Here is a 24,681-nt window from a genome sequence, read left to right on the forward strand (position 1 = left end):
TCATTCGCCGCCCTTTATTATGTGCCGCCCCGATACAACGCATGACGTGCTTACCCACGTTACTGGGGAGACATACCAGGAGGATGACGGACGTGCATCATGATAGTGTATGGATCTAGTTTCGCCCATAATCTAAATCTATACTCAACATCTAAAAAAAACGGATTTATTTATTTTTCGCGTGATGTCTGAGAGATTTGCCTGCGATGCATCAGTGTCCTCATTCATATGCTTCCAGGGAAAATTCATTTTAGGTGGTTATATTATTAGATTTTTTTTATTAGTATACCTATAATAATATGTAGGTACTTTTAATCGAAATCTTTTAATAAACATGTCCAACATTTTTTCGAATTGTTTAAATCGTAGTCTGAATCAGATCGGATTTTTAGATCAAGATTCCATAAAATAGAGCAAGGAGCAATCATTATAACATCGATCCAAAATGGGTGCATTATTTATTGTATATAATAATATTACATTATTAGAATTTTCTATTATGTGCGACGTTTTTCCTAGCATCTAGCTTTCTTTGTAATGTATTTAAAAATGTGGCACACCCTCTAATTTTGTAAATTATTACATTATTGTTAAGTTGACCATATTATAATATATATTATTAACTTTGAAGGGAAAATAAGGGGATTTTCACTGTCTGCGATCTTTTGCTGTTATAATGTTGTTAATTTTCAGTCCATGGAAATTATGAAATTCCAGAATATAAAATTAGCTATAGTTGATAACTGTGTTTACTATATTATAGTGGTGATTGGTTACTATGAAAGCTCTGTGCGTTGGCCGCATTGCACTATTTGTTAGTAGGTAGGTACCTACTTACGTTTACCTTTTTATGTGACATTTCATCTTAATAAAATCGCTTCATCTAAGTTTGCAATACTATAGACAAATTTGTATAGCATGTCACTTGTCGAAATGAATGTTATATCCTCTGGCTCTATGGCTATATGGTGAGAGCATCTATAAATAATAAAAATACGGTAATTGATGCTTTTAAATAATATCGAACCTATGTTTTTTGTTCATTAAATATTATATTAAACAATCCGTGCAGGGAAAGCGACAATGATATTCGTGTTTACGAAGTGACTAACTAGGCTATGGGGATTATAAAGCTAGATTTTTTTATCGCAGTGCGCCCGAAAATAAATCAGAATGGAGACGCGTGATGCTTGCTACAATAAATCTGCAAAATGAAATTACTTGCAACTATTTAATCATTAACCTTATGTAGTACCAATTTTTCAGATTCATTTTGATAACTCAAAGCTCAGTCGCCAGAGAAGACATTCTTCAAGATATTTGATAAATTAATATTTAAATAATATGTAGGTACTGAAGGCTCGCAGCATGTCTAATATTTAATTTTGTAGATTATAATTAAATTAATTATCACACCTCTTAAAATACTTACGTGTAATTCAACCACATTTATTACTTTTAAAAAAAATTCAATATTAGGTATAAATATCCAACACCCGTTTCTAACAACAATAAAGGTTTCTCCAAGCTCTTTCTGTACCTAATTAAATATTTTTGCTGATACATTATTTACGAAGAGGAATTATCTCATTTCTCATCAGTGGCTTTGGTAGGTAATAATATATTATAAACACCGAGGAGATTCGTTTTTTAAACCGCAGACATGGAAAGCATGTAGGCCCTCAAATTAAACGAATAGGTATCAAATTACATGAATATTGGTTACGAAATTTATATTATAGCCTTGAGAACCAACTTTTTAATAATTTTGTAAAAGGTATCTTTTCACATGTAGTTATGCAAATAATAATTCTTTCATACGCCATCATATTATGGAAAATAATAACATATTTTCATATGACAGAAACGTATATTTATGGCCGAGTTATCACTTGATCAGCCCGTGTTAATATATAATGGGGCCCCAAACAAACCATTTATAAAATAACATTTACTTATTTTTTTACTTTGTGAATCTTTGTGATATTGTCCGTCTTTCAATCACGAATGTTTTGGCTGACGTGTACAAAATTAACGATTTTTGTGTGACTTCTGATCAATGACATTGCTTCTGATACACAAATTTGCAACTTGCAAGTGATTTCAATAATAGTAGGTAGGTATATTTTATTTAGAGTAACTACCTACTTTTGCCGAGTTGTTGGACCCGGTGAATACATTCGCTTAAAGGCAGCTACTTCATCTGCTCCGTGGTTTTTAACATAACTGTGTTAAATTGTTTTTTTCGGGCTCCGTGGCCCTCACCAATTAGGGGCCCTGAACTATCATTTACATGTATCATATGGATATTATCCATATGATAAATGCGGTCCTGCGTATGTCTAAAAAAGAAGCACAGTTACAAGTGAGCTCTTGCTGTATGCATCAAGTTATGAAATACCTCTGCGATTCTAAGCTTGCCTATTTTAAAGATGTGCGATATACAAAATTTTCCTGAGTCTTCACAGCAGTTATTCTCAAACATTTTGTACTCGATTGCCTGATTATGCAGAGCTTCTTCAACTGTTCTAATATTATTATTTTTACTCTGTAGGGATTCTTTCTTGGAGCATTCATGCATAAATAATTAAATTTCTTGGGGCTTTGACTTATAATATTATTGATGTGTAATTAATCTGCAGAACAAGATAGATACCTACCTACAATGCGACACTAGAAAATATTTTTTTATTGACAGAGAAAAGAACTAAAATATAGAGTAATGTTCGAAAATAAAATAAAGAAGAATAGTGTTGAAACAAGCTTTATTATTATTTCAAAGTATCAACAGAAATTTGACTAAGTATAGATACATTCTTTTATATAAATTATAGATTAAAAAGTCACATTTATACAATATATTTAATAAATATAGATTTACCTACGATTTCTTTTCGTATTGCCTGTGTATAGGTTAGGCAGAAAATAAGTAACCTTTATACAGCAGATTCATTATTTTGTAGTTATTATTTTTGAATTCTATTCTTATTAAAATTCTTGCCTTCAAGACAATTTTACGTAGGTACAAGCATAATAGATTACTTTCAATTTAATCATTACCTGTCAATAGGCAACCTCTCATAATATTGTAATTTATGGAAAGGAAGCGAACATCTGTGCAATTCAAAACATTTTGTTTTCACTTTGCACTTTTGATAATATAATTATATTAACGGCCCAAGTGCTCGGCGTAGGTCAAAATGGAGCTTTTATGGTGTCTTCAAAGCGTGATCCTGGACATTCCTTAAACGTTGTAGATAATCTATTTATATAATTTTGAAGCCTTATTATCCTTTATATTTATTTTAAACATTTAATGACTGCATAAAGTATTTTTATTACATAAGATAGTATTCTTTTAAACCTCTCGATTTTAGAATATAGCATATTTCAGTACATCCATGTGTAGTGGTGTTAAGATTTTTTACATTTATTAATTTTTAAACGCATTTATAAAACCATTAGTAAAATTTATGTGGACCTTATTATAGTGAAATATTTACGATAAAAAATTATATTGATAATCTCTGTGATCCCAAATTTGACAAGAATTAGGCATTTTATTATTCAATAAATGGGCAAGATTTAACACATTTGAAGATAATTCTAAAGATACTGATTATAAGCTATGTCTTTGATCATTCAAGTGTGATAAACATCCTACGAATAATGATTGTTTTATAATAATTATTGAACTAAGAAAAAGGTAGTATTTTTTTGAAATACGCCATTTTTATTGGCATTTTCCAGTGGTTAAACTACAACATACGGCCGTAGCCATGAATTGACAAACTATAACTGAACTAGGGAGTAAGATCATGTTAACGCGCGTGTTTGAACATGTACCGTTTAAAAAAAAGTGTTTTTTTTCGGTTAGGTTACCTAACCTAGGTTTAAAAGAATACTATTTTATGTAATAAAAATACTTTATGCAGTCATCAAATGTTTAAAATAAATATAAAGGATAATAAGGCTTCAAAATTATATAAATAGATTACCTACAACGTTCACAGGATCACACTTTGAAAATACCATAAAACCTCTATTTTGACCTACGCGGCGCACATCCCCCCTTAAGTAGGTAGTAAAATGTTTTAAAGTAGGTACCAATTTTTAAAAAAAATTACTTACTCTCTTGTTTATGTGTTAATCTTTAAATGTTGTATGTGAAGTACTTGAAGTAGTTGGCTTGTAGTAGGGTATTTTTGAAAATTATATTATATTAAAAAACTGTAGATTGAGTGTTCTTGAAATACAATATTTTTTCTCTAATTCTCATTTTGAAACGACTACATATAAGTTGGTTTTGTTTTCTGTACCTTCTCTTCCTAATACTGTTGTAGTGATTTAATGAAATAATTATTCCACATGGCAGTATAGTTCAATGTTGATGTTGAAAAGAATCACAAAAATATCAGTCTACAGTTTTAAGTCTCACTTAAGGGGGGACATGCTCGTCGAAGGTCAAAATTGAGTTTTTATTGTATTTTCAAACCATGATCCTGGACACTCCTTAAACGTTGTAGATAATCTATTTATATAATTTTGAAGCCTTATTATCCTTTATAGTTATTTTAAACATTTGATGACTGCATGAAGTATTTTTGTTACATAAAATAGTATTCTTTTAAACCTCTCGCTCTAATGTTTTAGAATATAGTCATATTTCGGTACAGAACTGTGCAATGGTGTTAAATTTTTTTACATTTATTAATTTTTAAACGCATTTATAAAACCATTAGTATAATTTATTACGAGATAATTTTAGTAAAATATTCACGATAAAAAATTATTTTGATAATCTCTGTGATCCCAAATTTGACAAGAATTAGGCATTTTATTATTCAAAAAATCGGCAAGATTAACAAATTTGGAGATGATTCTAAAGATATTTATTATAAGCTATGTCTTTGATCATTCAAGTGTGATAAAAATCTTATGAATAATGATTGCTTTATAATAATTATTGACCTAAGAATAAGGTAGTGTTTTTTTGAAATACGCCATTTCTTTTGTCATTCCCTAGTGGTTAAGCTACAACATACGGCCGTAGCCATAAAATGACAAACTATAATTAAAGTAGGGAGTAAAATTATGTTAACGCGCGTGTTTGAACATGTACCTAACTGAATTTTTTTAATTTTTTTTTTAAACGGTACATGTTCAAACACGCGCGTTAATATCATTTTACTCCCTACTTCAATTATAGTTTGTTAATTTATGGCTACGGCCGTATGTTGTAGCTTAACCACTGGGGATTGACAAAAGAAATGGCGTATTTCAAAAAAACACTACCTTATTCTTAGGTCAATAATTATTATAAAGCAATCATTATTCATAAAATGTTTATCACACTTGAATGGTCAAAGACATAGCTTATAATAAATATCTTTAGAATCATCTTGAAATGTGTTAATCTTGCCGATTTTTTGAATAATAAAATGCCTAATTCTTGTCAAATTTGGGATCACAGAGATTATCAATATAATTTTTTATCGTGAATATTTTACAAAAATTATCTCGTAATAAATTATGCTAATGGTTTTATAAATACGTTTAAAAATTAATACATGTAAAAAATCTTAACACCACTGCACAGTTATGTACCGAAATATGACTATATTCTAAAACATTAGAGCGAGAGGTTTAAAAGAATACTATTTTATGTAACAAAAATACTTCATGCAGTCATCAAATGTTTAAAATAACTATAAAGGATAATAAGGCTTCAAAATTATATAAATAGATCATCTACAACGTTTAAGGAGTTTCCAGGATCATGGTTTGAATATACAATAAAAACTCAATTTTGACCTTCGACGAGCATGTACCCCCTTAACCTGTTTTGTTTATAATGACGTCCTTCACATAATGGTGAACAGATGTTGCTATTTTACCATGCAAAAGAAATTTGTAATAATATAATACACAATTGATTATCCTGTTTGCGTATTATCTTTGTATAAAATGAGGAGTGGTTAGAACGCGATTCATGTGACCTGGGGTTTCAACATGTGATGCAGACATCGTCTCCACTTTCAGTCAACCAGAAGAAGAAAGAGTGAGGATACAAGTGATAAATAAGAAATTATCAATCACATTAGTCACAATATGGCATTGATTTCTGTTTATACTTTATAGTACTTTGAACAATGAGTACTCTAATATAACAATATGTATATGTAATAGCTCTTAGAAAAATTCTGGCTGATATTAGAAAATCATTTAAAAATTCTTAAAATAAAGCAAAATCAGATTTTTTTAAATAAATAATACATATTAAACATGTAAAATAATAGTCTGCAGTCGAAATATGTAATAGTATCTAAATAAAAATTAATAGTTCATATAGCATATCTATGTTTTTTAATTATGCATCCCTCCCCATCATGAGTCTGGCTAAACCAGAAAAAGAAATATTCCTATAATATTATCTCTCTCTCTCTCTCTCTCTCTTACTGACGTTCTTTTTTCATATACCAAGTCCGAATTCTTTTTTGGTTATAATCGCAAACAATAATAAATCAGTGTTTAGTGATACAATAATTGACAGTTTTAAATCAATCAAGATTCTGAAATAAATCATATCAACGTTGTAACTTCAATAATTATTGAGCTAACTAATCCTCCCAGACGAATAACTTATAATCTAATGGATTTAAGTTTTGTCAAGAATTGTCAAGAATGTCAGTTTAAGAATTTAAATTCAAATTCCATCAAGTACCTTCGGTCGATAGTATTAATAGAATAACTTGTAAATGAGTTCTACCTTAAAAGAGATAGCTATTATATATTTAAATGCAGTCGTACTTTGTATTGGATTTCGTATATGCGCAATCCGCATAGGCAAAACCGATCCATAGTATGCAGACATTGAATCGTTTTACGGGTACGTTAATCTCACTTTGAGCACAATACCAAAATGTTAATAAAACGTCAATATAACATTCTTTTCATAATTAATACTATAAATTAATTACTTTAAATTTTATAGGAACACTTTAGAAGAATCTAAGTAACAATAAACCTATTAGATTGTGGTTTAAAAAAAGCTTGTCTTGAAAGAAGTACTATCTGCAATAGCAAAAATAAATGACATTATGAAGAGTTTATGAAGAATAGAAAGAAGTAAATAATAAATGGGTAATTATTTGTCACATATTAAGAAGGCAATAACAAATTTAATGTGTAAACTAAATTTAATATATTATCATTTTTTCAAACAACTTTATTAAATGTGATTTTCAATTTGGAATCCGAAACAGTACCTATCTCTAAGTTAACATCTCCAAATGCTATAATACTACCCTAACACTGGCTGACTTAAATTGAATGCATATTATCTCCATATAACAAAATTCAGATATAATAAGTGTCCCTGAATTTTGTTAAGAAAATGCAATTCTAGGCGGAACAGTTATCATAAAAGATTCACTTACTCAGGAAGCAAAATAATTGTTCTTAAACCAATTTTACTGCAAATTGAAATATGTTATCGTGTAAATACGTGGAAGAACGAATGTTTGTTTTTAGAAATTTAAATAATATCGTACATCGAAAAAAATTACAAAAATACACGGTTGATAATTATTATGGATTTCCTGCATTTAAGCGTAGTGGAGTAACACACGATTAATAGAAATTAATTGTTTCTTACCATTTACCATAGGATATAGTCAAGAAAATAATGATTAAAAATTAAACGTCAGTTTATACCTACTTCTTAATATTGAGACTTTAACATGACATCAAAAGCATAATCTTGTGTCAGAGTAAAAGCATAGTTAGTCATATAAATTTTTACAGTTGTCAAAATATCCCATGCACATTATCGTGCCGATTACAAAAGAATATGAACAATTAAGATGTATATATTACGAATTATTTGTTCGCATTTTAACGAATCATAATTTTGTCGATAATCACTTATCAATAATATTATCTGCTATTATTAATGCAGTAGTCTTTAATACAAGAGTGTATAGTTGTTTGCTTATATTGTTATTCTTATTGTAAGAAGATAAAGATTATTTTCATATAGGTATTTATGTATAATCTTAGGGTAACGAAGCAATAACACATTATTGTCAACCATCATAATTGTACATACTTTGCTAAACCACGAGGAAAATAATAAATAAAACAAAATAATTGGATTGAGATAAATAATATTTACTGCTAGAACTATTTTTACATACATAAATAATCTGTAGTTATTAGTATACAACTTTTTAATTGGCCTAATCCCTATGTAGGGTCCTGGCCATTTCCATTTACGGCATATATATTTTTTGTCCAGAGTGTGTTTTCTGCTGTGATGATTCTTATGAGGACCAATTTAATATTGTGTCACGGAGAAAAGGACAACATCACAGACACGGTTTAACATATTATTAAGTTGAAATCAGCCAGGAATCAACCGAGACTGTTCGATCACTAGGCGGCTGCTTTGTCACATATTTAACAGCAGCCGACATTAAAAATTGCACTGGAATACTATTCTCTTCAGTATTTAATATAATAAATATTATTATATGTCTAATGCCGGGTCCAGACGCGTGTAATGTAACACAAATTTATATGGACGGTACACGATCTCCACACGAATCCTGTAGTTGTTCGAGTTCTCGATTACTGCGAGCGCCTTTGTGTTCGTGATAAAAACCGACAGCCAATGGATCAGCGTGAATGTCGCTAAGAGCATTACATGTAAGGATCGTAACTACGTCCATTCGACAAATTCGCGTTACATTACATGCGTCTGGACGCAGCCTAATAATATATTGTGTACTCTGCAAACTAATTTTGAAAATATATAGTCTGTTTATGGGTTCAAGCCCAAAACAACTTTTAATATCCTCAACTTGAATCTGTTAAATTAACAAGAAGTTTGTTCCTCACCATTAAAGCAAATAATTATGAAATTCATATCAGGATCGAAAGATCCGGCAGGTTAAACTTAGTTCTAAAAAAAAACTAAATATCTTGTAACAATTAATTCATAGCTTAACAAGAAAACAATCTAAAATAATCCGCCTTACATAAAGCACAACAAGCCTTAAATAAACTATATATACATACATTATATTAAAATTGTAAACAATAAAAATAAAACTCATTCAAAATGAATGCAGTAATTTTAAATGTTGAAATTGAATCTCAAGATATTAAACTAGACAGTACCTATATTACAAAATTTAACAATACATTATTTTGTGTAACACTAAATATTTACATAATTAACACCATCAATTCCTTGAACATCAAAACTAATAAAGTTGTCATACTAGAGAAACATACTATCAATCAAAAAATTATCAGTTGTAGGCAGTGATATTATTTCTGACATACATAGGTAACATTTATGAAAACTAAGTTGATTGAAAACAGTTTGGTATTATGCATAAGAGTAAATAACTGAACTAAACTCTGATGTTATTGAATAAAAATGTTTATAAAACTATATAAATATGAGAGATAAAGAAAAATAGAATAACCCGTATTGATACTGCAATCGATAATAAAATAACAATACAAATTCTTATATTATCATAGAAGTATCCAAATTATATGTCGTAAACATACCAAAAAAATCGTTTATCCCAGTGAGCAATAAATAAGTACTCTTCTGTCATCTGAATTTTTGGTATATTGTGAAGACACGTATTTTAGATTACTTATATGAGAAATCAATATGTATATTATTTATTTTTACCTAGATCCTATTTCAGTATGAATGATAAAATTGTACATTTCGTTCAGAATCTATGGCAGCCAAACATCATTATGGCGCTGTTAAACTGAACGTGGCCTTAATTACACCAATGTTAATTTCTGTATCTGAGAGGGCAACATTTATAAATAATATAATAATTCAACGTCTTGAGAAAATATGAATGACAGAAAACGGTTACATGCATAGTACATCAGTCCGCAAAGTTGACCAATTATTACTCTGTCAGGTAGAGATTTTTGTGGACATTATTATAAACTATTAAGTTTATTCATTTAATACTAATTTTTTTACATTATAACATGTAATACAACATTAAATTCAGAGAAAGTTAGCGAAACATTTGCTAAATAATCATCGTTTTGTGTATTAACAGTATATTGTGCTGTTTTAAATTTCTTATGGCATTCGGATCAATTGCGATCTATGACACACGAGAATAAAGATAAATGTCTTGAAATTTACAAAATATAATAATGTCAACATTTTCAATCAAAGCGAATATTACATTCTCGATAAAAACAAAAAACAGGGCTGTTATTTCACACAGAATAATTAATGACATGCTGAGCTTCCGATCTCAACAGATTTTAATGAATTTTGAATTACAATCACATCAGTAGACAATATTTTCTATTTTTAAAAAAATTGCATATTATCAAATAATTGAATTGAGTATCTATAACAAAAATGTGTTGCCATGTTTTCAATATGAACTAACTAATAGATTATCACTAATAAATAAATATATTCAAATATTTTACTTATTATGCAGTTTCTCATATAATAAATATTTTGATAAATTAAAACAGCATGTCTTTATGTAGGGTTAAGCAATTACGGACAAAACATTAATTACAGTATTCATAAATAAATAATTAATATCAAGTGGAATTTGGTATTTGTTACATCACAACAAACCCGAATATTATTTATTACCATATCTACATAATCCAATAACAATTTCTCTTTTTTTTTAACAATGCTTACTTAATTAACAATCGACTCAAAGTCATAAGGCATTACAGGTTTGTAATGTTTTAACACCATTTAAAATCATGACACAATACATTCAACATTGAAAGAATCAATAGAAAATTGCAGAAGCGGAACGCGATCCAACGGTGAAGTCCTTATACTGAGAAAAAACACAAATCTGTAACAAATAAACCGAGAGACAAGATTAGAAAGATATATTATATAATAGGCCTGTACTGATTTAATAAAAGAATAATGCAATATATGTGGCGCCTCAGCCTGGAGAACATTGAAAAGTTTAGGAAACCATTTATGATGATCCGAGGTCTTTTTAGCATTGACAGGTTTTTCTAAATGTTTTTATGAGGAATAATATTGTTAGCCATTCGCTCAACCCACCCGATTACATGCTCCGATTCAGGCACACTGGAATAATAATCGCTAAACCTACACAGCTGCTGGTATATGTGTACGATTTTGACATAATCGCCATGTCAAAATCAGCACTGAAAAGGGTTTCACAGCATTAGAATCATTAGCCAAGAAAATGGCCGTAAACAAAATATATGCATGTCTTTGTCCACACCATGAGATAACACCTAAATTGGACATAGGCAGAGCTTTTTTTTGAAAAATAAAGGTGCCGGAACTCACTTGTTGCCAAACTTCTTACCTACTAAAGAAAATTATGTTCAAATATCATTTAAAGTAACTTTTCCTATGCCACGAAGCGCACGAAAAATTAAAAAACAAACATTAATACAAATAAACAACTAAAGTTGTAAAAACATCATATATTTGAATAAAAGTATATAGCAGTGGCGAAGGGTGGAGGTAGGCTGTTAAGATCCGCCATAAACAGTGCACATTAAACTTTTTCAGACATGGATATTTGTTTTCGTTGAAATAAGACTACAATTTACAGATAATGTTGGTTAGTTTTTAAAATTCAATTAAACCCTAAGAAACCAAGCCATAATAGATAATAGTCAAAAAATACATGTATATCTATAAAATATCTAAAATTATGCAATTAAATCATACATAACTTTGAATATTTTATAAATAGAATAATATTTTATATATATTATAGTTTGGTTTAGGCAGGGCTTAATGAATTTAAAAAAAATAACCAAGAATATGTGCAATATGTATTTTTAATCCAACGAAAACAAATAACTATGAATGAAAAAGTGTGCACAATTTTGTCGTATTGCCCAAATTAGACTAAAACTATTATGGTTTCGTTTAGGCAGGGTTTAGTTGATTTTTAAAAACTAACTAACACCATCTGTAAATTGTAGTCTTAGTTCAATAAAAACAAATACATATGACTAAAAAAGTTTAGTGTGCACTATTTATAGCGAATCTTAACAGCCTACCTCCACCCTTCGCCACTGGTATATAGTGATTTCCATGGCCCCCAACCCCAAATCCTGAAACGAAACTATCACTAAGGTTAAAGGCAGTGTGACGCTACATAGTAGCATTTTTCAAATGGTGCTCGAGGTAAAATTAAGGGTATTCAGTGTATTAACAATCATTTACCAAAAAATGCAATTACACAACCACATATTTTAAAATGTTAATATACCTGAAGGAAATTAGCGCCGCAGGCGATTTTTTTTACGATTAGAGAAAATTTTTGATGTGCGTTTATCTCACTTATCTAGTCGATCCCCCAGGCAAGAGCCCTGTCAGCCCCCCCTTTGTGGTGGCAATGGTGATTTCCAAAGTTCAGTCCAATTCTTGTCTGGCAAATTGTCTCGATTCCTTTTATTAGTGAGTCTATGGCCAAATGTTTTCCACTGAGTAACCACCGATCAACGTATTTTGATAGGATCGAAAAGTGTCAAAGGTGGTCCGACAAGTTTGATGAACAAAAGTACCGAAACTGTTTTGGTCTTCAATGAAGCTTCTTAATGGGGTAATAATTAGATTCATTTGCGAAAATTCGCATTCACGTTCACTTGAAGAAATGGTAATGGAATTCAATGCATATATCAAAAGAGATTCAGGAAAATTAACTTGTACTATGTAAGCGCAAACATTGTTTCGTCTAATTGCTTTTGAAACATTAAAAATACTGCGGAAAAAGGGGCCGGAACGCCGTTCCACCGCGGTAGATTACAAAAAAAACCTGGACATAGGTATGAGCTTAATATAGTCGTCAGATTTATCTACTTAATAAGAGGATCATGTCAGCGAAGGTGTGTATACAGTAAAACCTCGTTAATACGAATTCCATGGACTCAAAATCGAAAAAAAATTCGAATTACGAATTACGAAATGTATGGGGGAAAAATAGAAAATTTTTGAAAATAATCAAAATATTTTTTGATTTTCATTAATTTTGTTTCTGATTATAGATGTGCCTACCGAATTGGGTCATAAAATGTCAGGATTATTTTTATTACCATCATAAAATAAGTAATTTTTGATGTTTTAAGGAAAGTCTGTCACAATTTTCAATGACTGGCCCATGAAATAGTGTACTTTATTATGATTTATTGAATATTTTTATATGCCAGGGGCTCTGAAATCATTTTGAATTACGAAATTCGAATTAAAGGTATGGTTTTAAATGAAAATAATGTTCAAGGGACTTTTTTTTCGGGAAAATTTCGAATTACGGCGAATTTCGAATTATCAGTGTTCTTACTAACGGGGTTTTACTGTATTAAGAGTCCGTAGACAAACACAGAATCTTTGCCATGTTTGTGTCCCATTTTTTCTACCCTATCATTTGCCAAGCGGACGGCAGCATAGAAAAGCTCTGGTAAGATGGCCGGATGAACAAATCAAATTGAGAGTGCCACAGGGGATCCTTGCAGAGATCCGGTACTAAGTCTGCGAAGAAAGCTACCCGAAACATAAATCATGTGACTTGTCTTGAATGAGATTATGACTAATAAAAGAAAATGGAAATTACATGAGTCCCATTTACCTTATCTTTGAGCTGTTGACACATCTGAAGAGCTGCAGTTAGGAGCCAAAGTACTTCATTTAACCAGGGCACTGCGCAATCTGCCTGGCATGAATCAAACTGCATGGTGCCGTGCACAGAACTCAGCTGGTACGCAGCAAATACCAATTTGTGGGACTGAATGTAGAAAGATATTGCCAAATCCTCAGACAAGTTCGGTGATAATGATTTCTGAAATGACATTTTATTTGTTAAGAAATGTGGGTGATTCAGAAGCACCTTACGGTGACATGAATGAAGTCCAAAATGTAATTATATTTTTATTGCATACATATTTACTATAAACATACACATTACCGTGAGGTTCGATAGTTTTTAGAGGAAATAAGAAATAGCTGTAGAGGCACCGAGCATGAGTAAGCTATATCTTCGAATTTAATGAGTTTTTTAATGAAATCTGATATTCTAGTGTAATGTAGATTTTGAAAAGTTAAAAATGGCATTTAGATAGGTTTTGATTCTCTGACTCAAGCATACATTGATGAATTAACTTGGAGTTGTATAGTGGCAGTGGGAACATAATAAGAATGCCTTTTAGAAAGCATACTTAAAATAAATTTACCATATTGCGGCTTTCCATTAGTTTGTCAATCGTCTTTTTCTTTGGCAACACTAGAGCTGAACGAGCTCTCTGCAGAGCGCCTAAGAGACATGACACGATGTGCATCACTTCATCAGCAGACCTGGAAATAAAATAATATCACTTGATCTCTCTAAGCTCAAAATCAGACATCCAAGTTGACCCTTTGAAAGACGTTAACTTTGGTGATTTTCATTCAAATGCAGAGACACCACACATATCATCGGTATATCTTGTAAATCCAAAACAACTTCATTTCAAGAGACAGTAAAAACCATAGACATTCAAGAAAACCTCCTTCACATAGATGGAGCCTAAAAGTGAATCAAAAAAGTCCCCTGTTCCACTGATTAGGTTAGGTACAAGTTACACTGCATTTTTATTTGAAAAGAACTTCACACTTCTGCTATCACATTTATTTTCCAATTTGCTGGGTGTATATCCGTTATAATGAGTAAATAAGTAGCCAATAATACAACACTTTGGCATTGTAAGTTTTTAAAAATCCTCCAAAATCGTCTACAAACTGCACGTATAATTAATTAAACAGCGTAAACACGATGAATATCAAAAATTGGCAGCTATTGCTTGAATTAGGAAATCAGAAATGCCAACTTAGCAGTATTTATAACTGTGCAGTTTACCAACTTAACCATGCTTCATTCGCTCAGTAAATGCATTCAAATGTCATAATAGAAATTCTGTATAAGACTCCTTCTATATAGTTAAAATTTTTTGGTAAAAACTATATACATTATATACAACTATATAATTTTAAATTTTAAAAATTCAAAAAAAGCAACCTCTCCAAACAACAATTTACGAAGTTTGAAATTTTTCCATTGCATGGACACATAGTATGTAGAAGGTTTTTGTTGATTGACTTTTTAATTGATTGATGACAGGTTATGGCTGCAAGAATCTTATATAGAAATATATATTCGATAATACTATGTAGCGATTCAATAATATTATCCATATAGAAAAACAAAGCACCTGTTGACATTCATTATGTTTGCTATTCATCATATTGAAAAAACTGTTTTTCGGACCCTGTGATTATCTGTAATAATGGCACCCATCTCGAGCAAGTCAGCAGCTACGTCTATCTCGGACAGCAGATATCCATAGACGGAAGCATGCACGATGAAATTGCTCGAAGAACAAAGCTGGGATGGAGTGCTTTCGGACGTCTGAATAGTATCTTCAAGAGTGACCTACCATTGTGTCTTAAGCGTAGGGTGTTTGACCAATGTGTGCTACCCGTGCTCACGTATGGCTGCGAGACGTGGACCCTCAACACGAGAGATGTCCAAAGACTAAGAGTCGCACAGCGAAGCATGGAGACGTGTATGTTGGGCATCACGCGAAAGGACCGTAAGAGAAACGAATGGGTTAGGAAGCAGACAGGAGTACGCGATGTATTAGACGTTGCCAAACAGCTGAAATGGAGATGGGCGGGGCACATTACTCGCCGAAAGGACGGCCGCTGGACAAATGCCGTCATCCAATGGCACCCAAGGGGCACGAAACAGCCACAGGGTCGCTCTAAAAGTCGCTGAATTGACGAACTGGTAAAGTTCGGCGGAAATACGTGGCAGCAAACGACACAGGACCGAGAGAGTTGGAAGAAAATTGGGGAGGCCTTCATCCAGCAGTGGATTGACCCCGGCTGATGATGATGATATTGAAAGAAATATACAATAATATACAGTAGAAAAAAAATATATCAATATGCACCACTGAACAAACATTTATTCTTTTATAGTTTAATATAATATTAATGTCGTATTTATTATAATCTAATTCATACCGTGCAGTTTTCATACTTTTGCAATTTTATATCAATTTAAGAATAATTAATAAAGTGAGCAAATTTAGAAATTTTGAAGCTGGCAGCATTTCTTATTCGGAAATGTGACATCATTGGCGTTATGCCTAACATAACCTACGTTTGTGCATCAGAATTAGGTTTTAAATAGCTCCCATAGTACTAGTTAGGTATAGATAACAATGACATCTCTCCACACGCTAGATACCTACTTAAACTATGTACATAAATAATGTGACATGAATAAAGCTGCATAGTTACCTAAATATATAATGTTTATCTACATTATCAATGTGACCGATAGCTTGCTGTAAATGATTTGCGGCGTCTTGTATCTGTTGTAATTTCCATGGGTTATCCGGTTGTATAGTGGTCCGACAGACTGAATGAATTTGTCGTAATACTTTAAAACCGATCTCCTATAAATCAATCAAAAACAAACCACATTAGTTACAAAGTATAATTCGCTAAATCAGTGTTTTTCAACCTCTTCACTAAGCGGCACACTCGACCCTCAGCCAAGTTGCCAGTTCACACCACATAACCGTCAACATAATAATACTAACTAGACATGACCATGATCTCTTGACCAAGTACTCAAATTAATTAATCGAAACAGGTCAGAAGGTGCTACGGCGTGCGGTTCATATCCTTATGCATTCGTTGAAAATGTTGATTATGTCTTCAGCTTTTGTTGTCTCAGGTATGTCTTTGCCACAAACTAGACTTCGACTTCTATATCGCGACTGAAAACGAAATTTCCAAGGGTTGACCCCTGGTACAAATTTACATGCCATTTTTCAATCAATGTATGTTTAGATCAGAGCATAGACGCAATGGGTCGAGTGAATGGCTCGCAACCAATTTTCGTTGGTGTCTGTTAACATATTTCCAAACACAAGAGACTGATATTTTTCACATATGGCATAACCAGCAGTCTTACAATTTTGGTATAATTGAACGGTACTGGATTTTTTTTCCCGACCATGTTCGATCCTAATAGGATCATAATGGGCCACCACAGAGTGGAGATTTGTATTAACAGATTTTGTTTTTACGATAAATGGATGTCAGCCACTTGCTCAAACTATTAGGTCCATGCTATGACTCATAGACAAATTGAAAAACAATATGTGCACTTGCCAGACCCGGGATTCGAACCTGGGATCCACAACGCTATAGGCCGATCAATGCTTAAGCCGCACAGCCATTGTGGGTAATGGAATAGTCATAGATAAAATAAAGTATGAATATAGAAAGTATGGTATTTAAATGCTAGCTGGTAAAATTTCATAAGTACCGCATGAGTAATACTGTCTCCAGTGAGAGTCACAACACACTTAAGTTGTTCTGGTGGTGAAGACAAAATGAATTTATCTTGCTTCTGTCCCTCGTTGCCATATAACGGCACCGGGAACCGATGAGCACATTCCTGAAAACCAAAATAATTGTTGATTATTAAAAGGTGCATAATTTTTTATGGAATCATTAGTTTAATTATTATTAAAACTGAAGACACAAGATTTCAAAATGTAATATTCTTTATTAAAAATACATTACTTGAAAAAACCTTCAGTAAAATACAGCAAAACTTAAGTGGAAGTATTCCTGACGGCATCAATGAATCAAGTTAGTAGTGTTATAACCTTGATTTAAATTACAAAGATGGTATCTATTTGAGTCGGTAGATTAGACGTAAGAGCGAAGAAGCGCCTGTCAAGAAAAATACGTATGTTTAAACACCACCCGGTCCAATTTTTTTTGTGGCTTTTCCACGCTACGTATTTTCTTTAAAATAATTTGATGGACGGTCTAGTGGTTGTTAAAAACTATATTTGTTTTTATATACATAAACAAATGTTGAAATGGCAATGACAAATTTGTTTGCATGTGAGAACATAGATAATTGACATTAGTTAACTGCTCTGTGGTCAATACCTATTTAATCACTCAGAGTGGGAAATATGAAATAGACACATGCATGTTTTTTTAACTCTTATCATATTGCGGTAATTTTAAAACCAAATTTATAAAAGAAAGCATATTGGCGTATTATGGGTATTTTATTTGATTGATCAATTAAATTCACCATGTTTTAAATCATGGGCAATATGAAATAAGAAAACAAACAAACTCAATATAAATAGTTTCTGTGCTTACAGTGGTTACTTGCACAATGGATGATAAAAAAACTCTAATTACAAACATGTCACCATTTTTCATACTTAAATTCACTTAGTTCAAATTACAGTTGATAAAAAAAATTAATGAACTTAATTATAATTAAGCAAAATATGTTATCCAGTGAATTCATGGGTTGGCAACCTTTTTCATATGTACATAGTCGAAAGAAGAAAGAATGTATGTAAAACTATTGATGCAAACGTACTTATCCCCGTTACTTATCCCTGACGGTACGTATTATCACGGCCATAACAATAAAATGCATGTGTAAACATGTATTATCCTGCAAGATTGCATGCATGAATCAAAAAAGTTCGGAAGCTTCTGAATTTTCACGCGACAGTTGAAACAGTACCTGAACAGAACACTGGACAGTATCTGAACCAGTGCAGTAGAACGTAGTGGTGAAACCCTCCGGAAATAAAAATGAACAACACTGCGCAGAGACTCGTTAACCGATTTTCACTACTGTCAAATAGTATCATAAAATGACAACATTGCGTCTCGCTTATTCTTGAAGAATGAGATTGGCGAGACAGTCAGCACTTTTATGTGTAAACAGTTATTATCGCGATAGTTTAAAATACACACTATTGATGCAACTAAATCCATGCATGTGTACAGACGCTATTAATATAAGAAAATATGTAACTCTTTCAATAATTATGAAAGATGTTGAAGAAAATTTTCTTCTAGAGAAGGAGCCTAAACATAAGAAATTGGTGACAGAAGAATTTTTTAATCTACTAATTTCCATACAAATCTTGAAGATTGGTGAGGCTACGCATTGTCTGTTATATAAAATATTATAGCACTTATCGACAAACTGGAACTCGCATTGATAGGAACAGAAGGTTCTATCTGGCAGAAGGGTGTCTTCAACATTATTGTTAATACCAAAGAGAATGAATGAACACCTATCATATAGTAATATGAACATTTTATGTTATGCAATATTCTCTGGGTTAAACATTGCTATAAAATTAAATGTAGTTTGAACAGTCCACATAGTAAATATTTGCATGCTTCAATCAAAACAGCATCCAACAAGACCATGGGTTTACGGACAAATGTATGCTGATCTAGACTAGTACCCTGTTCATCCAATATTTTCGAATGCGATTTTACTCGAGATGGCATGCAAAACGTATAATTGCGTTCATCCAGATTTAGTATATAAGCATCTCGCCGAATCCGTACAAAGAATGCCCCTCTACCATAATTTAGCGAACCGATTGCAAAATTTGCCAGAGTCAATGTTTGACAGATTGCTGCAACTGACAGCCCGTGTTTGTTGATATTTGTCATAGGTACTTGTTGTCTTCCGTATTTCATTATGATTCTGTGAATTATTTTGATTATTGTCTAATGGTATTATCTATTTTACAATTGATCCTATAATTGGTGCTTCATTTTATTCAATCATGACTGCTTTATTTATACAAAACTTTGCTTTCGTAGATGAAGCTAATCTACAATGCTGCAAATTTCGTAAAAGCGACGACGCTTTCGAATTCAAGAGTTTCGTTAGTAAATACACATCAGATGCAGATTCATGAAAATCTAATAAATATAATATTATATTTTTAACAACTCAATTCACATGATTGTGCTGGATTCGATTTATGCATAATAATTATATGGTAGGTACCTATACTATCACGATAACTATTTACTTTTATTTGTTTACCCTCCACGTTAAGAGATTTCCTATAAATAAATATTGTAATGATTATATATTTATTAAATAACGTAACATAATGTAGTATTAAATCTAAAAATAAAAGAAATATGAAAGTATGTAATAGCGAGTTCAACATATAGAGACTACCAGGGATATCTAGCGGCAAAATGCGAAAATTTATCGTTTATTTGACAGTTAAGTGCCCATAGACATCAAAAAGTGGCCATAGAGGAAAATATTTTTCTGTTTATGTTTAAGGAATACTTGTTTCAAATAGACGTGCATGTACAAACACCGTTATTTGAATGGAGCATTATGGAACACGAAGCGATTTCTGTATACAGTTTCGCAAGCACCTCCATGAACACTCAACTAGTTAGTACATGGTTGTAAACGGAAACAGCGTAAGTTTTGAGGGTAATAAACGATTCGGTTTGGCTTATTCCATGGAGGGGTGTAGGCTTCACGCATTAAATACTTCAGTAATCCCATTCAACTTCGATGATAGATACCTATCAAGGCATACCTATGCTTAATGCCATGTACAAAAGTTAGATATTATGATTTTACACTTACAACAAGTACAGAATGAAGCTGATGTAATATTGCATGTACTTCTTCATGTAGTACCCATTCAAACTCCATTTGCTGGAAATTAAAAAAATACAAATATTTTATATTATTATGTAGGTAGGGTTTTTTGTTTTTAAAACATTGGATCTAATTGCAAAAATTTTATAAGAATATTAGAGAAAAATATTAGAGAAAAATGAGGAAAATATCACAATAGCGTGAGACAGGAGATGGTCATGGATATTCGTGGAGGAAGAAAAATTACACTACTAGTCATTTTCAATGTCAGTAACCTCCATATTCTGCCATTTTGATATAATTGCAAAATCTTTAAAACTGCAAATTTAATACAATATTCTCTTTTGCAAACATAATATTAGTAAACAATTATAAAAAGCAAATAGCGAAATAACTCCGGTTTACTTCTATTTCACTAACAAACGAAGTTGTACTTGATATTTTATGAACACATCTGTGATGAGGGGCGGAGGGAGGTAGCCTGTTAAGATTCAACATAAATAGTGCACATTAAACTTTGTCAGCCATACATATTTGTTTTCATTGAACTAAGAATACAATTTGCAGATGGTGCTGATTAGTTTTTAAAATTCAATTAAACCCTGCCTAAAGCAAACCTAATAGTTTTGGTATGCTATGGGCGATCTGACAAAAATAGTGCAGACTTTTTCAGTCATACTTATTTGTTTTCGTTTAATTAAGAATAAATATTACAGATGGTATTGGTTAGTTTTTTTTAAATTCATTAAGCCCTGCCTAAATCATACCATAATCAATAAAAAATATTCTTCTATCTATAAAATATTTATAATTATTTCTTTGTGTATTATCTATGTATATGGCTTGGATTAGGCATGGTTTAATTGAATTTTATAAACTAACAAATACTATCTACACATTGTAGTCTTTGTTCAATTAAAAAACAAATACGTTTCACCGACAAAGTTTAGTGTGCACTACTTATGTTGGATCTTAACAGCCTACATTCACCACTGGAACACATGTATGATGGAAAAATACTTACAGAAACAAAATCAATAAAAAACATTACACCATGAAAAGTCCGTTCACTATTAGGTCAGATTCATCGGTCATGTGACACCTCACTAAGTAAGTAGCATGGTGTTGATGCATGGTGACATGCATTTTCGAGCGCCAGATATTAATTTTGAACGAAAAATTAATTAAACATGTCTTAAAAACTCTATTCTTGCCCTTGGAAAATAAATTATTACAATAAATGTTTATCCCAGCTCGAAAATAATTAGATAACAATACGTTTGTTTCGGGCAATGAAAAATCAAGATTTAAGAAATCATATAGGTATCATGTATTTTTACAGCTATACGTATGCATCGCCGGATCACTTTGTGACTAATGTACAGCCTTAAAAACTGAGGTGCAGAAGACCATCTAACGCAGCGATTTAAAGAACTGGGAGGCGCGAAAAGTTTAACACAATTAATGTAGCCATAGGTTTGTAGTTTGCAAATGCATAGTTTATAAAATGGCTGCTAGTTATAAACCACATAAAAAAAACAATCCTATAAAAGGTTGTTTGCAAACCTATCTGAAGATATGGAGATTAATTTTATAATAGTAAAAAAAGTCGCCTGCGGCGCTACTTTATTTCAGGGCTATTAAATAGTTTAAATATGTGGTTGTGTGTTGTAATTTGATGTATTATCTATCTATATGATGATTGATATACATAAATGATAACTCCCGTGCATAATTTAAGAAACACTACTTTAGAGGACCACACTGCCCTTAACCTCAGCGAAAAGTAGGTTTGCGTGCCAAAGATCCTGACCTGGGGGCCCGCTTCAGGATGCGGGGCCCATGATACAATCCATTTGTCAATGAACGATGATGAATTTGGATTGAAAAGGAAAAATTGGTAGAATTATCATGCGATAATTCATTGAAACAAAAACCCTAGTTCAATTTTGGTTGAATCTAAGTGAAGAATAATATAATACTTTGTCAAGAAAAGCAATGCGAGTTGTAAAGTACTGCTAACATTCGTAACATCATATTTGTGCGAAACGGGATTTTCTTCATTAGCTGCAATGAAATCCAAATATCGATCCCGTTTAGTAGAAAAAGAGCACTTTGTTCTAACAAGCACATTCATCGCATGAAAAACAAATAAATTTAAAGTATAACAACCTTATTTATTTTTATATTTTTTTTTTCAGTTTTGTATTTGTGCATTTTTAACTATTTATAAAGGCGTTTATTATTACCTATAAATGAAATAATGGGGGGAAGCGCCAAGATTAGATTTTTTTAAAAGGGAGGCGTAGTAACATAAAGTTTGGAAACCATGGATCTAAAGTTACAATTGAGCTGTAGCGGCAAAAGAGGTTAAAGTGCCGCAGATGCCAGCATGAGCTTTTATAATTTTTTTTTAACGGAAAACACTTTATTCCATGCATATTCCTTTTTCTGTCGGCGCAGATGCTTTTCGATCCGATGATTGTTAATTTAAAATTAGATATTTTCATACATGTTGATGCATCATTATCACACACTAAGATTATGTTAGATTGGGGTAGGTTAGGGTAGGTTAGGTTAGGTTGGTTTGGTCTAAAAAGAAAGCTATAAAAGCTCATGCGGGCATCTGCGGCACTATTACCGCAAAAGATAATACATACAAATAATCACTGTGTATACAATACCATTGATTAACATATTTTATTTTTTGAATATTTTGACATTTTTAGCCGACCCATGGAGTTCCATACCATATAATAAAATATATTATAAGCACAGTTTTTATTTGATTCTGACAATATCTATTACCTAACATTATGCTTTCTTTTACTAAAAAATGAATTTTGTAAACCAAAAACCAAAGTATACCTACTTAGGTATCCAAACAAAATTACATAGTTCGTAGACCTTTCCAGTACGTTCAATAATAATAGTAAATCTACTTACCATTAAATGATTAAATTCTGAGGATTAATATTTTACAATCAGATTAGATTTCTGATAGATAAAAAGGAATAAATAATTTGATTGTAATCAGTCATCAAATTGTGTTTGTGTAAGTTAAAATAAAAATATGTAGGTATCGTCTGGGAATGGAAAAAAGAAACAATATTTTGTCAGAGGAGTTTTGAAATAGATCTGCATAGTTCATGAATATTAATTAGTTGTTATAATGCACGAGACTGGCGGATGGTACGAGACTAATAATTAACATCAATGAATTATTGTGCAAGCGTATTTCACTTTGTTTTTCTGTCACCGATATCAATCAATACACTCTCTCGAGGTCATTAGAATATCATTTTAAAATGACTATCCATCCATTGCAATTGCAATAACAATATGATTAAATATTCGTAAATTAATGTCAAGATCATTTTAATGTGTACTCGATGTTTTCAAGTCATATGATTTATTATTCGATAATGTATTTGTTTTGAAGGTAATGGTATTTGGGAAGTAAACTTATGAATGAAACCACTTTTGTTTTCACGCGCAAACAATCAGTAATGCTTTCTGAAGTCTGTCAAAATTAATTTAAGTAAACTGCATAAATTAAAAATATGTTTTTACCAAATTCATAGCCTCCTCCTTCTCACTGTCAGCCATTTTTACAATTTAATTTGTATTTGACATATAAATGTTGCCTTAAGCATAATTTAATTTCCAATGTTAAAAAATATACACTTTTGAGTTAAGGAAATATTTTTTATAACACACACACATTTTTATTGAAACGGCAGCACTATCGCCTCGCTAAATCTCTATTATACAGTGCTTCTAAAAGCGCTAGATCATAATTATTTTAAATGTTAGTAGACTTCCAAAGAATATTTTAGTCCTTTTAAAATATTTTGCAAAACTTTTGTTATACAATAATCAATAGGGAACTTTGTTCCTACAAAACGCGAATAATATTATTACTGACGTTTCTAAAAGCTCTATTTACTCATATAACGCATTCATGTTGTATATAATTTTGATGGTGGTTGTATTGAAACATTCTTTCAAACGTATTTCAAATTCATTCTTTGAAAGTCACTATTCGTAAAAATATGGTAAATTTTAAAAATTTTAATTATCAGCCTCTATTTGCAATTTATTTGACAAAGTT

General features: G+C 31.4%; 1 protein-coding gene across 1 annotated transcript; it reads right to left on the reverse strand.

The window, feature by feature from the left end:
- Positions 1-10,623: 10,623 nt before the first annotated feature.
- On the reverse strand, positions 10,624-24,182 carry rogdi (rogdi atypical leucine zipper). Its single transcript, XM_085957588.1, has 7 exons — positions 24,141-24,182; positions 20,553-20,624; positions 17,409-17,540; positions 16,370-16,527; positions 14,260-14,380; positions 13,659-13,868; positions 10,624-10,889 (listed from the first exon to the last, which is right to left on the reverse strand). The coding sequence occupies exons 1-7, from the start codon at positions 24,174-24,176 to the stop codon at positions 10,821-10,823; spliced, it is 798 nt and encodes a 265-aa protein (XP_085813714.1). The 5' UTR covers positions 24,177-24,182; the 3' UTR covers positions 10,624-10,820.
- Between the last annotated feature and the right edge of the window lie 499 nt (positions 24,183-24,681).

The sequence above is a fragment of the Rhyacophila brunnea genome, unplaced genomic scaffold, assembly GCF_057557595.1.
Source record: "Rhyacophila brunnea isolate RB1 unplaced genomic scaffold, BYU_Rbru_1.0 scaffold_7, whole genome shotgun sequence".
Lineage (NCBI taxonomy): Eukaryota > Metazoa > Arthropoda > Insecta > Trichoptera > Rhyacophilidae > Rhyacophila > Rhyacophila brunnea.